Source organism: Palaemon carinicauda, chromosome 1, assembly GCF_036898095.1.
Source record: "Palaemon carinicauda isolate YSFRI2023 chromosome 1, ASM3689809v2, whole genome shotgun sequence".
In the NCBI taxonomy this organism is placed as follows: domain Eukaryota; kingdom Metazoa; phylum Arthropoda; class Malacostraca; order Decapoda; family Palaemonidae; genus Palaemon; species Palaemon carinicauda.
The window spans coordinates 141,932,546-141,958,193 of record NC_090725.1 but is presented as its reverse complement, the minus strand read 5'-3'; the positions used below and the strand labels follow the sequence as shown (position 1 = coordinate 141,958,193).

Genomic DNA, 25,648 nt, shown 5'->3' with positions numbered 1-25,648 from the left:
CAACTACATAATTATTTGTAATAAGGAATGTTGTAATCATTTGGTATTTGACCATCTTTTTGGAACAACTCATGTTCAAATACAGGTTAATTACTGTATGCAAGTTCAAGATCCTGTGTTTGAAACTTCTCCACAGGTGTTCACTCGAGTGTTCACACTGATGGCAGCTTTGTACGGGATATGTCAGTTGATTTTATATCTTAATGGTTGGTTGGTTGATATCGGTCTCCACAGAGAGGTAGTTGCTACAGGATCAACATCACCATCTTGTGTTTTGTCGCTCCCTTGGAATAGTAATAAACTGTGAGAAGCCACATATCGTCCTCAAGCAGAGCTTAAAGTATCTGGGCATGTTGATAGACCCAGCAGCAGTGAGAATCCATCAGTCAAATGTATCAGAAAGCTCAGAGAGGTGGTGCAACTGTTTCTGTCCAAGAGAGTACTTCCAGCTTAGCGTTGACAATCTTCTCTGCCAACTTATCTCAGAGAATAGTGTTCTTCACGGGCACCTGTTGCGATCTAAGAATCATTGCTGATTCTTTCTAACTAGTCAATAAGGACTCAACACCAGCAATTGAAATATGGAAATAAATATCAAAAGAAACACTTAAACCATGTTTATTCATAATGATATCTACAAGAAAAATTTTATTGTTATTTCCCCTTTACTTTCACAGACACAAATCAGTATAAATAAAAAGTTATGACTAGGGGGAACAGGCTTGAAGACAAAGTCAATAAAAAATACTTGAATGGCAAGTTGGATCTGTTCTTCATGGCTGGGGTTTTCAGCTGAAAAGATGATGCTGGTATCGTGGTTTTAGGCTCGAAGACCTCACAGAAGGAGTGGCTTCAGGATGGGATAGCAAATGTTTCTTCCAGATTTCGGATACAGTATTATGCTAAAGGAAGTGCAGGAAGGGCTGACTACTCCAAACAGGCAGGAAGGATGGATTACTCCTCGTCACAAGCAGGAAGGGCTAGTTGCTTCTCTTCATAACTGACAAGACATTATTTGTCTTGGGCATGAAAAGATGGAAAGAAAGAGAAAAAGATCACATAGCCTTGAATAGGACGCAGCAGTACGTCTGTATTCATTGTAGCTAAAGAAAAAAGTGAACTGTCTTTGACAGGAAAGTGGGTTGGGCTACCCACCTGTATTTACCATCTGCCGTTGATTACCACGTTAACAAATTCAATGTCTGTTCCCTATCTTAAAAGGCAAAAGGTTTGTATACACATAAAAACAAACCTCCAGTAAGGTTTTAAAAGGTCATTTGTGAGCAGCAGAAGCAAGGGTGGAATAATATTTTTGCATAAACTAATTTGGCAACTTCACACAAAGCAAATATAAAAAAATAAACAAGAGAAAGACTTTATAACAGGGGGAGGTAAAAGGTCCTCCAACAAGCTTCATACTGTAACTGATTCGTGGAAACAAAGCACTTAGTTTAGATAAGGCAGAATTGGCAAAAGTGCACTTTTAACTTCATGAAGGATCAAGTTCTCTTCAAGCAGAGAAGACCCCATCACTGAGATTTGAAAACAAGCAGTTGAAGGGTTAATAAAGACGGCCCCTGAGGGAGGGGTTTAGGATTTTGTGACATGGGTTTATCTTTTCATTATAGTACTGTATATTCTTTTCAACTTTTTAACCATCTTACTTCCAGTTGGAAAAGGGAAAGGTGACCAAAAATTCCCAAATATTGTTGCGATATCCTTAAGTCAAATCTTAATTGAAAGGATAAATGCAAATACTACCTAATTCTAGAGCAAGTTGAACTATTGATAATTTGATACTCAATGAAACCTTCGACTCTCTCCACACAGGATGAAAGGTGAGGGATGGTATGAATCATTTAACTTGATCCAAAGGGAATCTTTAGCACTGTATTAGTGTTCAAAGCTTAGGTTCCACATATGGATTGTATTAAAGCCTTTTCATAAATCTCAAAAGAGTTCTACAGGCTACTGACAAGATGAGATGTTACTAAACAGTTAACGGTTTGGAGGAGGACGAGGAGGAAGCATGTTAAAGATACCTACAGCTCTATCAAGAACTTAATATACAAAGTATGAATGTAAGGCCCTTGTCTAAGGCCCATTACACTGCTTTTTAGAGACAAGTAATTGGCACAGGCTGTCTTGACCCCCATATGTAGAATACCCTACTTCTGCAGCAAAATAAATTATGCCTTTATACAGGTACTTAAGAAAATGAATGTCTCCAAAAGTGTCAGATAAGGCAGCTTATGCAAAAGGGCAATTAACGTAATTAATTCTTTAATCCTCGCATAGGTATGTTTATTTTTTGGCAACAATATTATGACCTTTTTCACATTGAGAAAATTCATGTTCAGTATAGGCTGTTACACAGTAAACTTGAATGGCCTGAAAATTGCAAAACTTTCTAGACATTCCCATTTTCTTGACTAACCCTTCAAGTACCACTAGATGTATTTCATGTCCAAGGCTTTCTACTCCTTTCAACCCAATAATACATGTTTTATATACAGTAATTTCATTTCTTTTTCTTTTTTTACATGTATGAAAATTGCACTAAAAACTATGTAAAATTATGTATCAATGGCAAGTAAATTAACTCATTTACAAGATAAAACTATAAATGCCTGGCTCTGATAGTCTTTAGCCAAGTGTGTTGAGTAAAATGTCCAAATTTGGTGAGAGGGTGGGATAGAAGAGTTAAAAATTGCCAACATATAAAAAGAGGTATGAGGAAATACTATTAACCAAGCAGCAAAAAAAAAAAGAAAAAAAACCACTGGACTATTTTAAATAACATTGAAATAATGAAACTTGCTCCCAAATTCTACTCGAGCTTCACACCCAGTTAATATAAAACAATACAGTAAAGGGTAATTCTCTATTCTAATGAAATCATTAAAAATGATGGTTTAAACTGCTTTGCTATCCTTTAAAAACAAACCAATGATAATCTTGAACTGCTTTGCTATCCTTTAAAAACAAACCAATGATAATCTTAAACTGCTTTGCTATCCTTTAAAAACAAACCAATGATAATCTTAAACTGCTTTGCTATCCTTTAAAAACAAACCAATGATAATCTTAAACTGCTTTGCTATCCTTTAAAAACAAACCAATGATAATCTTAAACTGCTTTGCTATCCTTTAAAAACAAACCAATGATAATCTTAAACTGCTTTGCTATCCTTTAAAAACAAACCAATGATAATTTTAAACTGCTTTGCTATCCTTTAAAAACAAACCAATGATAATTTTAAACTGCTTTGCTATCCTTTAAAAACAAACCAATGATAATTTTAAACTGCTTTGCCATCCTTTAAAAACAAACCAATGATAATTCTAAACTCCTTTGCTATCCTTTATTATTAAAAATTCAACTATAATACTGCAATGACTGCTATCCTATATTATTAAAAATTCAACGATAATACTACAATGAAATCTGATAATACAGAAAAATAACTAAAACAGCATGGTCAGTTATCAGCTCCTCCTCTAACAACAGGTATCACCAAGGCAAGGTTACACAATTTATTGAACTAAAGGCCTACATCTCCAAAAACTAAGTATACCTATGGCCAAATTATGTTGACTTGTTAACATCCGACCCATTAAAGTGAGTCTGTACAGGAAATCTATCCTTAGCATATCCTGTACCTTTATCTTTTAGAAGGAGCCAAAAATACATTAACCAACTAAATAAAAAATGCTGTACTACATTCAGCAGCATTATTTTACTACTGATCAATCTAATTCTAATACTATGATCAAACTTCAGGAAATATAAAGAAACATAAATGAACTGTATACTAAACTTTTTCCAAAGCTTCAATACAAGATATTACAGCCATTTGTCTACACAATAAAAAAAATGAAAGTTTCAAAATAACTCAACAAGAAACTTACTGTTAAAAAATCTCTTGTGCCTTCAACATAATGACCTTACTAACAAAAACTATTCAAAACTACAACAATAAAACATTATATTAGGCCAATCTCATATTTTTAAGAAAACTTAAAACTTGAAAATAGTCTAACCAGAAATCTATGCCAGATCTACTGTAGTTGGATTTGTTTCATAGGCAATACTTTACATTAACATTACATCTATACATTTCTTAGATCTATGTATCATTCATTTATGAATTGTACATCAACATAATTAGCTTATTAAGTCAGCTTTCTCATTATTGAGTTATGGGGATAAAACAAATTCTCCATTCCAATTACTGCTGTCCTGCCTGTGATCTCCTATCAGATCTATGCCTGACAACTATCCCCCATATCTTTTGCAAAAATAAACATACTCCACTTACACATTACATGCCAGCCAATGACTTTGCTCCTCATAAGATAGGTCTCAATGTAAAAATCAAAGTGTATCTATATCAAATATGCTATAAAGTACATGATATAACCAAAATGCTCATAATGTGAACACAAAAATAGAATTGTGTGGAGAACATTCTTTAAAAGAAACAAAAGAAATTATCCCCAATATAGATATCTTTAGTTCTGTACAGTTGCACATTTAAAAAAAAAATCAGTGAAAACTAAAAGTACAGGTTCCGAAAGGAAACATTAGCAGACCAGTAATTGAACAGTAGAAAGAAGTCACCACAAAGATGAAGGTCACTGGAAATCTTGCAACTTTGTAGATTAAAACCACCTAACCACCAAAGTCTCCATCATAATCTAATAAATTATGAACTTGAACTCCTTTTCCTGATTCCCAATTATAAAAGGAGAACACAAGAATTTCAAAAAATTACAACAGAAATAAGATTTTTTCATTCAACACTTTCAAGACTAAAATGCTAAAACAAAACTCTGGATAACATGCGTAAAATTATGTGAACTAAATAACTAAACAAAAACCTTATAAAAGAATGGGTATTCTGTTACATACTGTTCAAATCTTAGTTATTTAGTAAAAAATATAAAACCATACTTCTTATGCAAATAAAAGAAAAATTAAGACGACACTCAACATCTTTATTTTTATCTGATAAGGAATCAACGATAAAATTCAGCTTTTCCCAACCACAATATCCTCAAAACATGCACAGTCACACTACATACTATTGCCTTTGGATATAACAGACATCTCTCCAAACAAATTTCCTTTTGTAAAATCAATACACTAGATATTAAACAAGGTACATTACAACCTTTAGGTCATAACCAGTTATATAGAATTGTCTTACACTAAATACCAAAGTATAAAACATAAAACTATTAGAATTTGAGTTTCTAGCATGATAAAATACTAATTCACACTTGGGTACATTTTTCTCACTTATTAATTGTTGGAGTTTAGAGAGAAAAATATCATTGAAAAGAGAAATAAAAATCCTACAATTTTGTGTACTAGAATTTTGATTTTCCTTTTTTTCTTTTTATTTCATGAATATTCTATGTCTAGACAGAAGAAAATTAAGAAAAAATTCATTAAGAAAAAAAAAGGAAAATCATAAATCTGTCATACAGAATTATTTGATTTATAATTAAGTTTTGATGGTATAATTTTCAAAACCATTGGTGTCATATTAGTGGAAAAAATGTACCTAAAAATTTTTTTAAATCATGATTTTTGCTGATATATCAAAAAGTTTTTGATCAATTGACTTGAAATTTTTATATGATGAAGGTATCATATATATCTAAAACATATATAGAAATTATGTATTTTGAATAATTAGAAAAAAAAAATTCATGGCATAGCGGACGGTCCACTTAAGGTGTGAAGTCGTAGGGATCCCACTGCTTGATGGTAAATCTCAGCATTGGGTTGGAGGGGAGGCAACTCCCTCAGAACCTACATCAGCAGCAGGAGGAAGTCTGGGTGATATTCTGCATGTTTCCATAACAGAGTTATCAACATAATGGATAGGTTGGTAACAGGGTCCACCAAACATGAAGACATCCAGGTAATCCCCAGGATGTTGGAAGGCATCCTGAAACACTGCCTGTGGGTCCAGTTCTAGCGAGCAGTACACCAGAAGCTTCCGGTATAGGCAAGTAGAGAACAGATCTATCGCCAGCAAACCCCGCTAAGTCATCGCTTTGTTCGCTATCCGAGGGTCCTAAGACCACTTGAAACCAACTATCCGAGTCTTCTTACTCAGATTGTCTGCTAAGACTTTTCTTTGCGGGGTATGAACCAGAAGGACAGGGAGCTCGCACTGTCCTCTGTCCATCACAGGAATTCAACAGCTAGTCGGCAAAGTTACCATGAAATAATACCTCCTTGCTTGTTTAGATATGCCACTACAGTCGTCTTATCACTCCTCAACAGGAAGATACGTTGCTTTCAACTCCATAAGGATTATGTGGCACTACCAATCTGAATTGAACCACAGACCTGAGCCCATGTGTTGCAGAAGTTGAGCGCCCCACCATTCTTTCGATGCATCCATAAAATGCATCAAATCGGGAGGAGGAGAAAGAATATCTATCCCTCTGAGAAGCTTCGAATTGAGAATGCACCAACTCGGGTCTTTCCTATGCTCCAATCACACCAAAATGAGCATTCAGGGAGGATTTATGGCACCGAGACCAAAAGAACTTCAGCTGCCAATTAAGTGACCACACGAAAGTGACTGTTGGGCATTAGACACTACAGAGGCCAGGTGACCCAGCAGGTAAAGCCAAAAATTAGCTTGTAGTGAGCTTTGCATAAGGAACTGACAAGCCACTTCCTTGAATCTTCAGATTCTTTCCTGCAATGGGAAGACTTTCCCTCATACGGTTTATCTGCATTGCCAGATATACCAGGTTTAGCTTGGGCTCCAAAGAGAACTTCTCTAAGTTCACTACAACCTCCAGAACGCGGCAAAACTCGAACTATATGGCTCAATGTTGGAGAAGGGTTTCCACCGAGTCCACCGTAACTAGCTAATCGTCTTGATAGCAGAGAAGACAAATGCCATTGGAATGTGCTCAAACTGAAACCATGGTGAACACTCAAGTGAACACTTGAGAGGCTGTTGGCAGACCGAAGCACACCACTCGAAATTGTTGTATCTTTCCATGCAGATTAAATCTTCGGTACTTCCTTGAGGACAGATGAATAAGAATCTAGAAGCATGACTTTTATATCCAACGTGATCATGATGTCTCTTGGTCTTAAAGTTTGTCTAACTATAGCTGTGGTCTCAATCTTCTTCAGAGTTTGAAGAGCAAACTCGTTCAAGGCCGAGGTCTATGATTGGAAACCAGACGCCTTCTCTACAAGAAAGAATTGATTGAAGGCCTGGGGACCCATCGAGGACCTCTTGGAGAGCGCCCTTCTCCATTATGGTATGGATTTCTGCCTGTAGGGAACTGTCCTTCGCCAATTCCTTTGCAATGGGTAATCTTGACGGACATATCGTGGGGTGGGGGGGGGAGTTAATGAACAGGACGACGTGACCCTTGATGAGGACACTGACTGTTTAGGGTTCAGCCCCGTGGCTTGCCACTGCTGCCACCTGAGTTGCAGGCACCCTCCCTCCGGTGGTATTTCAGGAGGAATGGCAACCCCCAGTGAGGGTCCTGTCCTCGTTTACCATCTTTCCCCAATTGTCCTTTCTGCTGCTTACCCTGAAAGGAATGGTCTTCTTGGCAGTGTTTTACCTTGAAGTATCTTTAAGGCCTTGTAGGCATGTCTCACCATAGGGGAGGCTTTAGGCACTACAGGTGCCGAGGTAGAGGGTCGGAATGTTACGGCCCGACAAAGAAAGGAGTCCTGAATTATCTTCCTCCACTTCACAGTGACAATCTCCACATCGTCAAGCAGAAACAATGGCAAGGTCATCTCTCTTCGGCACCTGTTTCTGAAACCTGGAGATGATGGCATCCTGACTTTTCAGGATCCAGTTTGCCTCCTAATTTGCAGCAGCGTTGTGAGTCAAAAACTCCATGGCTCTTGTGCCAGCAAGGATGATGTTCTTGAATACACAATGCTTTTTGGGGTCAAACAGATCTTCTATCATGATAAAAACCAAACAGGCCCCAATCAGTGGTTCATCCATGAAGAAGCCTGAAGGATAGCGTTCGCCAACCTCTTCATGTTCAGGGCCTCCACAGCCGAAAACAACACTGACTGTGTCTAAAGGTTGTCCAATGTTGAGCCTTACGCCAAGTCTGACACTGTCTGGTCTAATTGCAATGGAGAAAGGAAGTCGTTTTAAACATTTTAGTACAGTACTTCCTCTGTCTAACGAACAGAGGATGAAGTACCTTCGACGATCTGCTAGCCATAGGGGTGTCCTTTCATGCAGAGATCTGCAAGTCTACCTTGATAATGGACCCGTAACCAACTTAAACACGGTAACTCCAACCATTGTCCGTAGATATAGGAGAGCAGCATAAAGGTCTATAGGCACATCTCTCCCGAGGAGTGAGTAAGGGGCCTTCTAGAGTCCACTTATCATGAGAATGCAAGTGAGAACCTGCAGGATAGCAAATTCAAGACTCCCCTTTCTCTGTGACAGGAGCCTTAGGACTAACAGGTGGAGGAAGATCTCTGCTTGAAACTTTTGAATCAAAATCATCTCATCTTCATGCTCGTACCTCGAGAATGGGATGGGATTTTGTCACAATCTGGTTGTACCATAGGAGAACGAGGCCTGGGAGGGTTGTTGCTGACATCCCGAGTCAAACACCAAAGCCAACGCTGAAGCCATTAGCTTACCCCACCTCTGAAGACTGGGATCCTTCATGCGTCTGGAGGCCCAGTTCTTCAGAAGTGTGTTAGTGTTCTTCCGTTGGTGGAACTTGCCCTTAAAAAAGGCGAGAATGATGGAAGGCTCTTCCTGTTCTGAAACCTCAGGAGGTTCTACTGGTGCTTGCACTGGTATGGAAGGTGCCACGGAAGTAATGGTGGGAGAAAACTCTATAGGCGCAAGCCTGTAAGTCAACAAACAAAATCTCCCTCGGAGATCTCAATTCCGTGGGTCTTAGGACGAAAAAGGTTCCCTACGAAGGAGTCACCTACCTCTTAGGTCGACAATGTCTCTGATCAGGCTTACCGGGCCTTATGCCCAATTTCTCCCACAATGGATCAATATCAGAGGACTTGGCCTTGACAACTTTTGGTTTTGAGTGTTGCCATCTCCTAGAAGCATAACACTCTACTGCAAGAGTGAGAGCCAGGAGCAAAGCAGCTGGGAAAGGCATTGGGCAAGCAGGCACAATGGTTAGGAGCACAGCGGTAGCAGGCGCAGCGTAAGCTGGCACCCAAGGAAGTGGTGGTATGAGGTTGCTTGCCACAATGACGATGGTAACAGCAAGACGCAAGCAACCTCGGGTCAGAAGGCGACTGCAGGTCACTGAAAGGCATGACTACCTTCTAAGGAATAACCTGTATAGAGTCTGACTTAGGATCATGTGGAGCAGACAAAATGGTAAAAACTGCTCTAAGGATCTCCTGCAAAAGATACTCAAGAGACAACCCTAGCACTGCTGCCTCAAGGATGGATTGTTCCTGGACTGGAACATGAGGCGGCTGAGATGCGACAGTGGAATGCGAACCTCTAGTTAAGAGACTAGTGATTACGGACAATCACATGTCACTAGAGGTTCATCTACCTCACGGGGCAGACCCCGCTCAGCTGTGAGACACAGAAGGCTGGATCGCAAGTGCGAGTAGGTGTTGCTCTGCTCTCGCAAACCTACCTGGCGAGCCCTAGGCAGAGAGCGCCTGGTGAGCCCTAGGCAGAGAGCGCCTGCTGAGCCCTGGACAGAGAGCACCTGGCGAGTCCTGGGCAGAGTGCACCTGGCGACCCCTGGGCAGAGCGCACCTGGCGAGCCCTAGACAGAGCACCCTAGGCGAGCCTTGGGCAGAGTGCCCCAGGCGAGCCCTGGGTGGAGCGCGCCTGGCGAGCTGCTGGAGGTAACTACGCAAGCCAGAAACTAGCAGAGTCCTGAGGCTACAGCGGCGAGCTCAGGGGCACGCTGGGCTACAGGGATATCGCGAAGATCACTTTGAAGAGCTCACCTCCGCAAAGCTAAAGTACACTGGTGAAGCGTTGCACTGGTGCAAAGCCATCTAGGTAGATGGACTCCCAGACGAGAAAAACCATCTTGTGCTTGCGAGTGTGTCTGCCATAAAGCCCCAGGGGAACGGAAACCTCAGATGGGAGAGAATGAACAAGGCCGTCCTTGCGCTGAGCACGCTGACCCCAAAGGGAGAATGAGCTGGGGAGGTGCTTGCAATAGCACCAGCACGTAGATCCTACGATGGGCGCATATCTGCAGAGGGCAAAGGTGCATGGGGAACAAGATAATGCAAGAGAGACTGTCTCTCCTGTTGGCTCTATTGCAAGAAGTGTAGAAGTCAACATCACCAGGAACAGAAACAATCTCCTGATGTGCACTCCTGGCCATCATCTCCAAAAACCAGTCCTTTGATAGTGAACTTATAAGTACCAAGGACAGCTACAAAATGCTTCCTCCTAGGGGGAGCTCGCTCGAAATGGTCTCCCCCCGGGCCGAAGCCTTTTCCAACTTGCTAGGCGAGGTGAAAATGCAACCTGACCCAAAGGTTGACCAAGAATTAAACGGCCATCTATCTTACTTGAACATCCTCCGGAGGAGACTGAACAAGCAAAGTCAGAGAGGAGGGTACCAGGAGAAAGAGAAAGAAGTCGGGACTTCTTGGACTCAGAGAATGACCCTTTAAGCAAAGAATCCCTTTCAGACTTCATCCTCCTGCCATACCGTGGCACCCACTAGGAGGATGGCCACTCCCGACACTCAAAGCAAGTGGAACCTTTCGAAGAGGCATGTCCTCTGCATACCAAATCACACCTGAAAAAAGATAAAGGGAAAAGTTTTAATTTTTGCCAAAGACAGTGAGTGTGGAAGGAAATATCTGTCTTTGACCATGGCTGTGATCAAAGTGAAGAAGGTATGAGTGAGCTGGAGGGGGGGTTACTTCTCCCCACTACCACTGGTAACAACTGGAACAGTAGTTGACATTCTGGTTGTTGACACCTCGTTAAGTTTATATAGATGTATGTCAGCTTGCACTGATTGCACCTATGTAAAGAAGTAAGGCTTGTATTTTGTGTAAGAACAAACTCTCATTCATTACATCCACCTCAAACAAAATGCATTCAACAAAATATGTACAAGCAAAATTTAATGAAGTAAACAAAAAATTGTAAAATGGATTTCTATTTACATTTACTGAAAGCCAGTTCTTAATGTCCTCCTTATACCATAGCTGGAAATCAGCAAAACCTGACCCACCACCGCAGTTACCATTAACTCCCAAACTTGACCCCTCTAATAAAGAGCCCTTTAATCATGAAAACAGTGTTTTCTTTTTTTTTTTAAACGAATGAACCTCGTCATTCATAATCTATAGTGAGATACAAGGTAGGAAACTAAAATATTGGCATTTTCTAAAATTACTTTTCTTATTTAATCTTTCATCTCTCAAAACTAATTCCTTAAGTTATTTGACTAGACAATCTAGAATAGTTTCATATTGCAAAGTAATTTAAAAACAAAAGAGAAAGGAATGTATACACACCAAAACAATACTGTAGTAATTATATCTAAATACAGTATGTTACTGTATTATTACTTTAAAATTCTTTGTTTAGTAATTATATTTGAACATGTTATTGTACAGTTACTTTACATTTCTTTGTTTTATTTTTCTATGTACAGTACTGTATGTTTAAATCCCAAATGCAGATCTAAGATTCATAAATTTCAAGAGCTTATTCAAATGATGCACAACACCTGAATAAACATTACCTGTTGGCCCCCACGCTTCATCGTTTGTAGCTTCCCGAACTTTTGCTTCCACTTCTGTGTAATTCATCACCATATTGGTGCTGGAAAAAAAAAAAAATTTACATGAATGCATTCTGAAAAAAATTATTTCTGTGTGTACATAGTTTTAGGTGCATATTACTTCTATCTAACTTACTTGGGAAGAGAGATAACAGTAGCATCTACTTACAATTAATATCATATAAATATCATATAATATATTGTACTGTGCCAATAACATGGATCTGAGCAAAAAATGACAAATTTGGAGATCATTTTATTTTTTCCTAACTAATTCAAACCTGTAGTTATGTGGATTATCTTTCGGCAAAGCTGGAAGATAGTCATTACACTAAAAAGTGCGAGGTGGCAACCCTGCCTAACCACTTGAGTGGGTAAGCAAGAGGGAAAAATGTCTCCAGAACCAAAGGTCTGGGTGACAGACCCTTCTAATGGCCACCCGTAGAATGAAGGATGGGAACCTCCACAGGCTCCAAGGCCGTAACATTGCTGCCACGTGGAACTTCCTCTATAGGGAACTGCCGGAAAGACTCTTCCCTGCGGGAGCCTCTTGACTGATGTGACAAGTGAGCAAGATGGCATGAGGAAGAGGAACTAGCAGTATTAGTCCTCCCCTTAGATGTCCTGACTGGGGTCCGCTTGACCCTGGATGAAGCGATGTCATCGGAGACTCCCCTTTTCCTCTTCAGGGGAGATGGAACCGTGGATCTTCCCATTGGATCCAATGACAAGGAAGGTTCTTCCAGAGAAATCCTGGAAGAATCCGCAAGCCGTACGGATGGAATACCTGACGCAAAGGCTTAGGAAACTGTCCTGACCAAGGCTACGAAGGATGGTTGTTGACCAATGGAAAGGAATGACAAAGCGGGACCCCTCAAAGGGGTCTTAATCTCTGGAACTGAAGTCTCAGGAAGCACAAATCACTGAACTGTTGATTTCTTCTTAGCGGCAGGAAGTTTCGGGATCTTAAGAGTCATGAAGACTGCCCTTTTCCGCCTTCCCCGGCAGTCACACTGTAATGTGTTTGCGGGGAGGGAAAAGGCGCGACGGCAAACGGTGATGAGGAACCTTGTCCTTCCTCGGCGAGAGAGCCGCAGATCTTGGTGGCAAAGACCTAGAAAATCGCTTACTGTACCCTGATGGCCTGAGGCATGAGGATCTGCGGTAGAGAGCTCGCTCGCATCTACCTTCTACCTGGCGAGGAAAATCCTGCTGTATGCTGGAAGATCTCCTAGAAGAGCTAGCCAGAGGCTGACGAGCAACGAGTGAATGATGTCTGCTCTTGGCTGCTGGTACGTGATGGGAAGATCGATGGGCAACTGAAGGTTGCTGACGCGTTGGCAAGCGGTGGAGAGTTGGCGCACGGCCAACTGTTGAAACCTGACGACAGAAAGATGGTTCTACGATCGGCGCGTTGGTGATTGACGAGTCGGGAATTGATGCTCTGGCGAACGTCGCGTTGGTGAGCAGTGCGTTGGAGAACGCTGCTTCAGTGATCTGCAAGGTTGACATGCAGGCGATCAAAGTGTCAGAGCTCAGCGAGCAAGCAATCAATGTGTCCGAGATTGACGATTAGGCGATCAGCGAGCAGTAGATTGACGAGCAAATGCTTGAGAAGTAGGCGATCGAAGTGCTGCAGAAATGCAATCCAGAGATTGATGCGTCAGCAATCAGTGAGTCGGAATCGGTGAGCAGGAGATCGACGAGCAGAACATTGAGCAGGAGGTTGGTCAGCAGACGAATTGCGAGCAGTAGGCCGAACAATGAGCTAGAGAAGGGATGTGCCCTTTGGAAAGGTGAACATCCATAGGAGAGGATTGCGAATGAATCCCCGACGGGGCGTTACAAACTGAAGTTCGTTGACGGGCAGGCAAGGTCAGAGAAACATGCGAAAGTCGGGAACCAGCAGAACCATGATGAGAAGGATCCTCCAAAGAGTAGTGCTGCGGTGCCAAAGCTGAAAAGCCAAAGAAGTTTGTCTTCACCAAAGGAGAAAGAGCACCTCTAAAGTGAAGAGGAGGACGAGCACAGCGGGGTGGTCAGCAAGGGGGGGATTGCAGTCCTCGGCAGCCGCAGAAGAAGCAGAGGACGAGGCAGGAACAGAGTCCCCTGGTAGGGCAGCAGACACCACTACATCGACCATGGTCAAAAGATTCACTTCCGATACCGACGAATGCTACAAACCCGAACCCCGATGAAACAGCTGCAGCACCACTTCCTTGGAAGGCAGGCCGGACAAACCCAGGGACAGTCAGACCTGTAAAAAGGGAGAAAGAGATAAGGACTTCCTCAGGGGGTGAGCAGGGGCTGCTTCGCTAGGGAAAGCAACACTGTCTCTCAAGGACCGAGGCTGTCCAGGAGTTAAATGGCCTACGCTACTACACAACGGTTCCCTAGAGGAAACCGTTTGAGCAGGAGCTTTGGAGGAAGATCGGGAGGGGAAAAAGGATGCCCTTAGGTTTCGTTTCTTCTGCTTTGAAGAAACCTTCGAAAGAGAAAAATCCCGCTTAGCCGCCTTCTTTGCCAATGCCCAAACCTTTCCCACTAAGAGACAGACCATTCCCAGCATTCGATATACTTATTATTTTTACCACACTGCTGCCCCCTGAAGGCTGGACACAAAAGGTAGGGATCGGTGTCCTCGGCGGACATAAAGGTAATATAGGAGCGGACCTTGATACCCGGGCAAGTACACATGGCTGGCAGGAAGGTAATTGGATACATTTGATCAGGACAAGCATAGAAGGGTAACGATTCTTTTCTATTTGATGGTGAAAAGCTGTATAATATAAAAAGAAATGTATATCATATTCAATAAATATAATATATCTATAAAGACTGGAGGATACATCCCTTCCAGCCTTCCTCAACGTTTACATATCTTCCCCATATCGAGGCCGCCTGTTTGCAGACCTCGTAAACAGAATTCCCATCACACCTTTGTCCTCAGCCTATATAAAGGATGGCGATGAAGCTCTATAGGCATGGGTGACCTTCAAGATCATCACAAATTCTCATAAACACTAGTTTAGCACTCTTTTGAAAAAGTCACGATTTCAGAACAACACACAGACAGACATGAGATTACTACAGTGACCTAAGTGAAGTGGCAACATGACGTTAGCATTGCCTCGCCGATGCAAGGGTGGAAGTATGATGCAACCAAACATTTGCCATGCCCACCAGTTTTTCTTCTACATTGTTTGAAGAAAGGTGCGCCAAGAGCTTAACCATTAAAATAAAGAGGTATCAAGGCCGACTCGAATACAAGCCTGGTCAGTGGGGGAAGAAGGTGGCATGAGTAGGTCGATTGATATGGAGACGGATAAGGAAGGAGTTTGGTTGTGACATCCACAATCCTTCTTTCTCTCACGCACGTACTCACTACACATATACACTTTTATCTCTTTGCAATCTACAGCTGATAATCCTCAAAGAAAAAATAGGAGATTATACACCCCAAAAGGAGAAGACTTTCAATAATCGGGCTACGAAAAATGTTATTTTCATTAGTAAAATAAATTTTTGAATATACTTACCCGATAATCATGTAGCTGTCAACTCCGTTGCCCGACAGAATTCTACGGAAGGGATACGCCAGCTATCACTATACTAGAAGGGGGTGTACTCACCAGCGCCACCTGTGGCCAGGTACTGCAGTACTTCTTGTTGACACCACCTCAATTTTTCCTCGGTCCACTGGTTCTCTATGGGGAGGAAGGGTGGGTCAATTAAATCATGATTATCGGGTAAGTATATTCAAAAATTTATTTTACTAATGAAAATAACATTTTTCAATATTAAACTTACCCGATAATCATGTAGCTGATTCACACCCAGGGGGGTGGGTGAAAACCAGTGTACATGACTAAAGGATAGCTAAGTATCCCGTATTTCATATAATCAGTTATTCAGAATAACAATGAAATAATAAGTACCTGGTAAGGAAGTCGACTTGAACCGTTACTCTGCCTTTAATAAGTTCGTCTTCCTTACTGAGCGCAGCGTTCCTCTTAGGAGGCTGAATCAACTCTAAGGTGCTAAAGTATACAGGGCTGCAACCCATACTAAAGGACCTCTACACAACCTCTAACCCAGGCGCTTCTCAAGAATGAATTGACCACCCGCCAAATCAAAAAAGGATGCGGAAGGCTTCTTAGCCTACCGTAACAACCCAAAAAACAACAATAAAAGCATTCAAGAGAAAGGTTAAAAAAGGTTATGGGATTAAGGGAATGTAGTGGCTGAGCCCTCACCTACTACTGCACTCGCTGCTACGAATGGTCCCAGGGTGTAGCAGTTCTCGTAAAGAGACTGGACATCTTTAAGATAAAATGATGCAAACACTGACTTGCTCCTCCAATAAGTTGCATCCATAATGCTCTGCAGAGAACGGTTCTTATTAAAGGCCATCGAAGTGGCTACGGCTCTCACTTCGTGGGTCCTTACCTTCAGCAAAGCAAGGTCTTCATCCTTCATGTGAGAATGGGCTTCTCTAATCAGAAGCCTTATATAATACGAAACTCCGTTTTTGGACATGGGCATCGAAGGTTTCTTGATTGCACACCATAAGGCTTCTGACTGTCCTCGTATAGGTTTTGACCTATTAAGATAATATTTCAGAGCTCTGACAGGGCAAAGAACTCTTTCTAGCTCGTTACCCACCATGTTGGAAAGGCTAGGAATTTCAAACGATCTAGGCCAAGGACGTGAAGGAAGTTCATTCTTAGCTAAAAATCCGAGCTGTAAAGAACATGTTGCAGATTCGGATGTGAACCCAATGTTCTTGCTGAAGGCGTGAACCTCACTGACTCTTTTAGCTGTTGCAAGGCAGACGAGGAAAAGAGTCTTGAGGGTAAGGTCCTTGAAGGAAGCTGACTGGAGAGGTTCGAACCTAGGTGACATAAGGAACCTTAAGACTACGTCTAGATTCCAGCCTGGAGTGGGTAAACGACGTTCTTTAGAAGTCTCGAAAGACTTAAGGATGTCTTGAAGGTCCTTGTTGGAAGAAAGGTCCAAACCTCTGTGGCGGAGAACTGAAGCCAACATACTTCTGTACCCTTTAATCGTAGGAGCCGAAAGGGATCTCTCATTCCTTAGATGTAATAGGAAGTCAGCTATTTGGGTTACAGAGGTATTGGTAGAGGAAACTGCATTGGCTCTACACCAGCTTCGGAAGACTTCCCACTTGGATTGGTAGACTCTACGAGTGGATACCCTCCTTGCTCTGGCAATCGCACTGGCTGCCTTCTTCGAAAAGCCTCTAGCTCTAGCGAATCTTTCGACAGTCTGAAGGCAGTCAGACGAAGAGCGTGGAGGTTTGGGTGCACCTTGTCTACGTGAGGTTGACGTAGAAGGTCCACTCTTAGAGGGAGATTCCTGGGGACGTCGACCAGCCATTGTAGTACCTCTGTGAACCATTCTCTTGCAGGCCAAAGGGGAGCAACCAGCGTCAGCCGTGTCCCTTCGTGCGAGACGAACTTCTGAATGACACTGTTGATGATCTTGAACGGTGGGAATGCGTAAAGGTCGAGATGGGACCAATTCAGCAGAAAAGCATCCACATGAACTGCTGCTGGGTCTGGAACTGGGGAACAGTACAAAGGAAGCCTCTTGGTCATGGAGGTGGCAAACAGATCTATCGTAGGCTGACCCCACAAGGTCCAAAGTCTGTTGCACACGCTCTTGTGAAGGGTCCATTCCGTGGGGATGACTTGATCTTTTCTGCTTAGGCGATCTGCTGAGACGTTCATGTTGCCCTGAATGAACCTCGTTACTAGAGTGAGGTTTAGACTTCTTGACCAAATGAGGAGGTCCCTTGCTATCTCGTACAGGTTCCTCGAATGGGTCCCTCCCTGCTTGGAGATGTAAGCCAAGGCTGTGGTGTTGTCGGAGTTCACCTCCACCACCTTGCCTAGCAGGAGGGACTTGAAGTTCATTAGGGCCATATGAACTGCCAGTAGCTCCTTGCAGTTGATGTGGAGCGTTTCCTGTTCCCTGTTCCACGTTCCCGAGCATTCCTGTCCGTTCAAGGTCGCGCCCCAGCCCGAGTCTGATGCATCCGAGAAGAGATGAAGATTGGGGGTCTGAATCGCTAACGATAGGCCCTCCTTGAGAAGGAGGTTGGTCTTCCACCACAAGAGAGTGGTCTTCATCTCTTTGGTGACAGGGATAGAGACTGCTTCGAGCGTCAAATCCTTGTCCCAATGAGCTGCTAGATGGAATTGGAGAGGGCGGAGGTGGAGTCTCCCTAACTCGACGAACAGGGCCAGTGATGAAAGGGTCCCTGTGAGACTCATCCACTGTCTCACCGAGCAACTGCTCCTCTTCAGCATGCTCATGATGCAATCTAGGGCTTGGCTTATCCTGGGGGCCGATGGAAAAGCCCGAAAATCCTGACTCCGAATCTCCATTCCCAGGTAAACTATGGATTGGGAGGGAATGAGCTGGGACTTTTCTAAGTTGACTAACAGACCCAGTTCCTTGATCAAGTCCAAAGTCCAGTTGAGACTCTCCAGACAGCGACGACTCGTGGAGGCTCTCAACAGCCAGTCGTCTAAATAAAGGGAGGCTCTGATGTCCGATAAGTGGAGGAATTTTGCAATATTCCTCATCAGATGCGTAAACACCATAGGAGCTGTGCTTAGGCCAAAACACAGGGCTTGGAATTGGTACACAACCTTTCCAAAAACGAATCTCAGGAAAGGTTGGGAGTCTGGATGAATAGGAACGTGAAAGTAAGCGTCTTTCAGATCCAACGAGACCATCCAGTCCTCCTGCCTGACCGCTGCTAGGACCGACTTCGTCGTCTCCATAGTGAACGTCTGCTTGGTGACATAAGCATTGAGCGCGCTGACGTCCAGCACCGGTCTCCAACCTCCTGTCTTCTTGGCCACCAGAAAGAGACGGTTGTAGAAGCCCGGGGATTGATGGTCCCGGACTATAACCACTGCCTTCTTCTGTAACAGGAGCGACACCTCCTGGTGTAACGCTAGCCTCTTGTCCTTTTCCTTGTAGTTGGGAGAGAGGTTGATGGGAGAAGTGGTAAGAGGGGGTTTGCGGCAGAATGGTATCCTGTAACCCTCCCTGAGCCACCTGACAGACTGGGCGTCTGCACCTCTTCTTTCCCAAGCTTGCCAGAAGGTCTTGAGTCTGGCTCCTACTGCTGTCTGGAGAGGAGGAGAGTCAGTGTTTGCCTTTTGAAGTCTTGGGACCTTTCCTAGACCTGCTCCTGGAAGAGTCTGGACGGGAGCTTCCTCGGCTGGGGGCTCTGCCACGAAAGGGCGGAATAAACCTTGTAGCAGGAGTATCAGCCACTGGGGTGCGGTAAGTCCTGGGAACTGAGGGAGCAACCTTAGCCTTACGAGCTGAAGAGGCCACAAGATCATGAGTGTCCTTCTGAATCATGGCCGCAGACAAATCCTTGATAAGCTCTTCGGGGAACAAGAACTTAGAAAGCGGAGCAAAAAGGAGTTGAGACCTTTGACAAGGTGTGATGCTGGAAGAAAGAAAGGTGCAAAGTTGCTCCCTTTTCTTAAGAACTCCTGAAACAAACATTGATGCAAGCTCGCCAGACCCATCCCGAATTGCTTTATCCATGCAGGACATTAAAAGCATGGCTGAGTCCTTGTCCGCAGGGGAGGTTTTCTTGCTCAAGGCCCCCAGGCACCAGTCTAGAAAATTGAAAATCTCAAAGGCACGAAATACACCCTTTAAGAAGTGGTCTAAATCGGAAAAGGTCCAGCAGACCTTAGAGCGCCTCATTGCTGATCTACGAGGAGAGTCGACCAAACTTGAGAAGTCAGCCTGGGCAGAGGCAGGGACTCCCAAGCCTGGTTCCTCTCCTGTGGCATACCATACGCCCGCCTTAGAAGTGAGCTTAGTAGGTGGGAACATAAAGGAAGTCTTCCCTAGTTGCTGTTTGGACTGCAACCAATCCCCTAATATTCTTAAAGCTCTCTTAGAGGACCTAGCAAAGACGAGCTTAGTATATGTTGACTTAACAGGTTGCATGCCCAGCGAAAACTCAGATGGAGGAGAGCGGGGGGTAGCAGAAACAAAATGGTCCGGGTATACCTCTCTGAAAAGAGCCAGGACCTTACGAAAGTCAATGGGTAGAGGAGAAGACTTGGGTTCTTCCACGTCTGAAGAGGGATCTAGGTGCGCAGCTTCCTCCTCAGAAACCTCATCACCAGAGTGTAGCGAAGTGAGAGGTAATGTAACAGCGGTATGCTGAACAGCAGAATCTGAACGAGCGGGTGCATAAACACTTGTGGTTTCATCCTCAAGTCTCTGTTGCCGAGTTAAAACCTGAGGTTCAGGCTGCAAAGACTGGTCAAGAAGAGTAGAGGAAGGTAGGCGCATGGGTTGAGGTGGCTGACTCCTAGCATGAGTTTCTTGTCTCAAGAGTTGCGCTTGCTGTAAGGGTTGCGGATGCGCAGTAGCAGGTTCCTGAGGAACGAGTTGAGGTTCCTGAGGTGTGAGCTGCGAGAGTTGAGGTAGCGGCTGCGCAGAACGCAGTTCCTGTCTCGCGAGTTGAGGTTCCTGAGGTGCTAGCCTAAGGAGTTGAGGCTCTCGCCTTGAGGAGGGTTGAGGTCGCTGCAGCGAGTGCTGAGGTGGCTGGCTCATGGATGGAAGAGGTTGTCGTACCTCAAGAGGTTGTTGCCTCGCTGGTTTAACCGCAAGAGGAAGCGGAGGAAGTAAGGCATAAGACTCCTGCTCCCATTGCTGAGGTTGCCTTAAGGAAGGCGGAGGTTGCTGCACACCGCTGGTAACTGGCAACTCAGAACGCGGTAAGGTAGCCTGAGGAACCTCAACTTCGTACGCCTGGCAGACTGGACTGCGGTGAGGCGGAGCGCTCGCAGGAGGAGGTGTAACCTTCTCAGCCTGAAACTCACGCATTAAGACCGCAAGCTGTGACTGCATGGACTGCAGCAAAGTCATCTTGGGGTCAACAGACGCTAAGGTCTGCTGAGGCAAAGCCTTAACAGAAGATGAGGTCTGTTGCGGCATCACCTTACCTCTCTTAGGAGGTGTGCAGTCACCTGATGACTGCGGAGAGTCAGAGCTAATCCAATGACTGCAACCAGGTTGTAGAACTCTTGAGGTCTGGACTTTGCGTTTGAGAGGTCTTGAGACCTGAGTCCAGCGTTTTCTCCCCGACATTCCTTCTGCAGACGAGGAAAATAAGGGCTCAATCGTCTGCGGGTGGGAGTGACGGTCTCTGTAAGACACGCCCGCAACCACCGAGGATACTTCTGTGCGCCGATCAAGGCCTGCCGAACCCTTTTGCCCTTCGACATTGCTTCTCCCCTGGGCTTGGGAGCTTGCAAGAGGTCCCGGACTGGGAGGACGACTGGCACGCACAGAAGTACCCTCACGCACAACACTGACACTGACACTAGCACTTGGCACCGCACTGACACTAGCACTTGGCACAGCACTGGCACTATCACCTCCCACTGCACTTTTGACCTTAAGTTCTTTGACTTCTGCCATAAGAGACTTATGGTCACTAACCACCGATTCCACTTTGTCACCTAAAGCCTGAATGGCACGCAAAACATCGGACATATCAGGTTGAGCACAAATAGTAGGTTCGGGGGTAGCCACTACAGGGGGAGGAAAAGGTTGAGGATCATGAGGTGAGGAAAAAAGCGAAGAGCGAGAAGAACTCCTAACTCTCTCTCTCTCTAACTTGGTTGAATATTTAAGGAATCGAACAAATTCAAGTTCCGAAAGTCCGGCGCATTCCTCACATCGATCTTCCAACTGACAGGGTCTTTCCCTACAGTCAGAACAAGCGGTGTGAGGATCAACCGAGGCCTTCGGAATACGCCTATTACAAGACCTACATCGTCTATGGGGTGGGGCTTGTGAAAGGTCAGACATCTTGAATCAAAGAGCTAGTCAAGGGGGATTCCAAATCAAGCAAAAAGATCGTTAACCATTAATCAAAACCAAATAAAAGCTATCTAAGCTAATAGAAAAGTTTCCAGTATAACGAAAGCTGAAATCTTAGAGAAATACTTCACCATAAGCCGTGAACAATACTCCAAAATTATAAGCGTATCCCAAAACGTCTTGCCGGAAGCACGACAGAGGAAAAATTGAGGTGGTGTCAACAAGAAGTACTGCAGTACCTGGCCACAGGTGGCGCTGGTGAGTACACCCCCTTCTAGTATAGTGATAGCTGGCGTATCCCTTCCGTAGAATTCTGTCGGGCAACGGAGTTGACAGCTACATGATTATCGGGTAAGTTTAATATTGAAAAAATACTGAGAAAAAAGTAATAAAATTAAGATAAAACTTTTCCGTGGCAGTGGTGTAATTTTATGACCCAGTAATTCCAAACTACAATTGCATACCAAAAAAAACACAATGATTCTTACAGTTTAATTTTGATAAATAAATAAAAAGTAAACAATTCCGGCAATCTAAAATAATTTAATCTTTTGCACAATCACCCGATCTTGCTGTACATTTTCTTTACTTGAAATTTTTGACGATTTATTTCTATTTTTTCACTTATTGTTTGCAATTCTCTTAGCTATGACTTTCTTCCGAATTGTCCTATCGAAAAAGGATGTCTCTGATTCAATATCATTAGATTTGAAGTGTAGCTGGCAAACCTGAAAAGTGTTTAAATGTAACATTAAAGTGCAAAATGTATTTTCATAAAAAAAGAGAGAGAGAGAGAGAGAGAGAGAGAGAGAGAGAGGAGAGAGAGAGAGAGAGAGAGAGAGAGAGAGAGAGAGAGAGAGAGAGAGAGAGAGAGAGAGAGGGGGGGGGGGGGGGGGGGGGCCACCAACCGAAGAATGAGGAAGCAAGACTTGAAAGAGAAGAAATCAAAGAGAGAATGTAGTAGTAAGTAGCAAGGGGAAAAGTGTTTGAATACCAAAGTAATTTTGTAAACAGTTTAGTAATCTTTTCATCATTATACAAGAGGCTGATATTCTGTACCCAATACCACATGAACAATATAATGCAATTATAATTATTACAGCAATATAGTACCTCCCCTACTATTATAGTTAGGAACATATCGGGCTCTCGATGGCGTGCAATAACTAGGGTTTTTTCTTCATTAGCATTTGGAAAGGAAAACACTCACTTTTGGTCAAGTTCGTTAAATTCCTTTGCAGTTTGACACACAGGATATAAAAAGGATTATCCTGGATTCCAAATCAATCAAATTTTCTGGAATAACAGCAAAAAACTGTGAAGAAATCGAGCATAACCCCTTTACTCACAGCCTATAGTGGCAGTGTGAAAGAACTACTCTTACCACGTGGGACCTTCCTTACCCCCCAAATGAGCCGGCCTTCTCTCGAAACGGCCTTGGTTCTATTCACATAGGAACAAAAAATAAATAGGTAAATGGGCTTGATTTTATGAGTAAATTCTGTAGAAATCCACTTTTTATAACATAAAATGTAGGAGCACTTCCTGATCTCTCTCAGTAGGATGCAAGAAAAAAATTTATTATGACAACTCTTGACATTTGTTATAAAGGAGAACACTCTTCTTGATACTGAGAGTTTATTTGATCAGTCCTACACATGCACTGTTGCTATCTATTTTATGTACCCATTTTTGACTAGGGCCAGAACCTGGTTTCACTCAGATACAAATCTCATTTTTCTTGGACGATGCAGCAACTTTTTGCAAATGTTTCCATGAAATAAGTATTGCATTTGGATGACATGTCAATCACAGAGCACTGAGGGGAAAACATTTATTGACGAGGAATCGCGTCATCGGATCACCAGAGGGTGAATTTAACAGCCAGAATTCACGTCCATACTCGATGCTGTCGAAAATTTAGGTGAAGAGACTTTGACAGGTAAGGGTTTGGGCTCCTCACTCCCATCTGTCAATAACTAACTTGTTAACAATTTTAACGGCCGTCCAACTCGCGCACTGAAAATTGTTCCTTAAACAAAGAACGATGATTTCTATTCACTTAAGAACAAATTAATATATATTATAGAGCCAGTTATTTTTAAGACAAACAGATATACACAGTCTTACAATACAGTGATACCTCGGTACTCGACCATAATCCGTTCGAGATCCGTGTTCGACCTCCGATTTGTTCGAGTACCGAATTTTTTTTTCCCCATAAGAAATAATGGTATATATTCTATTCCGTTCCCAAGCACTCGAACAGGCCCAAAATATTAATAAAACGTGTACCTAAACAACAATAATTATCTAAATGTGTATGAAATTGGTCAGAAAATCCTATAAAACAATTTTAAACCATTTACTGTACTAAAATAAAACAATTTTAAACCATTTTCTGTACTGTAGTGAACATACCTTTGAGCAGCGGTTCGATGGCATACAGGGATGGATGTGGAGAGGATGGAAGGGGGAGGTTACTGCTTGGAAGGAGAGTCCCCTTCCATGATGTGGCGGGGTAGTTCTCCTTCAGGAGTTGTTTCTCTCTCCAATGAAAGGGTGGGCAGATCTATTTCAGGGGTTTCTTCTCTTCTTTGTCTCTTCTTTGGAGGAGAAACAGGCTTTGATGTAGCAGCTTTCTTTTCTTTTGTGAAAAACTGGTCTATTGTTAATTGTTTCTTCCTCCTCTGCAGTATTCTTCGAAAATGATACATGACACTATCATTAAACATATGCACTGCCCGGTTTGCTACTGCAATTTCTGGGTGGTATTTTTCAGCAAAAGCCTGCACATCTGCCCACTTGGAACAAATTTCATTGATGAGAGAACTTGGAACATCCTCCCTTACCTCATCCTCTTCTGAAGATTCCTGCTCCACAATCAGATTCTGCTGCTGTTGTTGTTGCAGGTGCAACAATTCCTCCACAGTCAACTCGGTAGAATGGCTTTCTACAAGCTCATCAATATCATCCTTGTCGACCTCAAGCCCCAAACTCCTGCCCATGACAACAATTTCCTCAACGACATCAGTGTCATCAGAAATTACAGGGGTAGCAGTGCTTGGACCCGCCTCTGGTTGGAAACCTTCAAACTCCCTCTCTGTGACACATGATGGCCACAGCTTACGCCAGGCAGAGTTCAATGTCCTATAGGTCACACCTCGCCAAGCTTGGTCAATCATGTTAACAGAGTTGAGGATGCTGAAGTGTTCCTTCCAGAATTCCTTTAGGGTCAACTTCGTGTCACTGGTCACTTCAAAACACTTTCTGAAAAGGGCCTTGGTATAGAGTTTTTTGAAGTTTGAAATGACCTGTTGGTCCATGGGCTGGAGTATGGGAGTAGTATTGGGGGGCAAGAATTTGATTTTGATAAAGCTGTATTCTTCTTTCAAGTCATCCTCGAGACCTGGAGGATGTGCAGGAGCATTGTCCATAACCAGAAGACATTTCATTGGCAAGCTCTTTTCAATGAGGTAAGCCTTAACCTGGGGGGCAAACACTTCGTTTATCCACTCAGTAAAGAATTGTCTTGTGACCCAAGATTTAGTGTTCGAGCGCCACATAACTGGTAGTGCACTTTTACAAATATTATTTCGTTTGAACACCCGGGGGTTGTCCGAGTGGTACACTAACAAGGGTTTGATCTTGCAATCGCCACTTGCATTTGCACACAGCAACAATGTTAGCCTATCTTTCATTGGCTTGTGACCTGGCATCTTCGTCTCGTCCTTGGTAATGTACGTATTGGCTGGCATTTTCTTCCAAAATAACCCAGTCTCATCACAATTAAAGACTTGTTGTGCGATCAAATTTTGTTCATTTATGTACCGATCGAATTCCCCCACGTATTTATCGGCTGCAATTTGATCCGAACTAGCTGCCTCCCCATGCCTAGTAACACGATGAATACCTGTTCTATTACGAAACTTTTCAAACCAACCCC

At 43.2% G+C, this 25,648-nt stretch overlaps 1 protein-coding gene across 4 annotated transcripts in view; it reads right to left on the bottom strand.

The window, feature by feature from the left end:
* Positions 1-25,648, bottom strand: part of lqfR (clathrin interactor lqfR) — a 142,811-nt gene that overhangs the window by 98,674 nt on the left and 18,489 nt on the right. For all 4 annotated transcript variants that reach the window (XM_068385612.1, XM_068385587.1, XM_068385606.1 and 1 more), the window contains exon 2: positions 11,761-11,840. In XM_068385612.1, the coding sequence (XP_068241713.1) occupies positions 11,761-11,840 (80 nt within the window). The remainder of the gene's footprint in view (positions 1-11,760; positions 11,841-25,648) is intronic.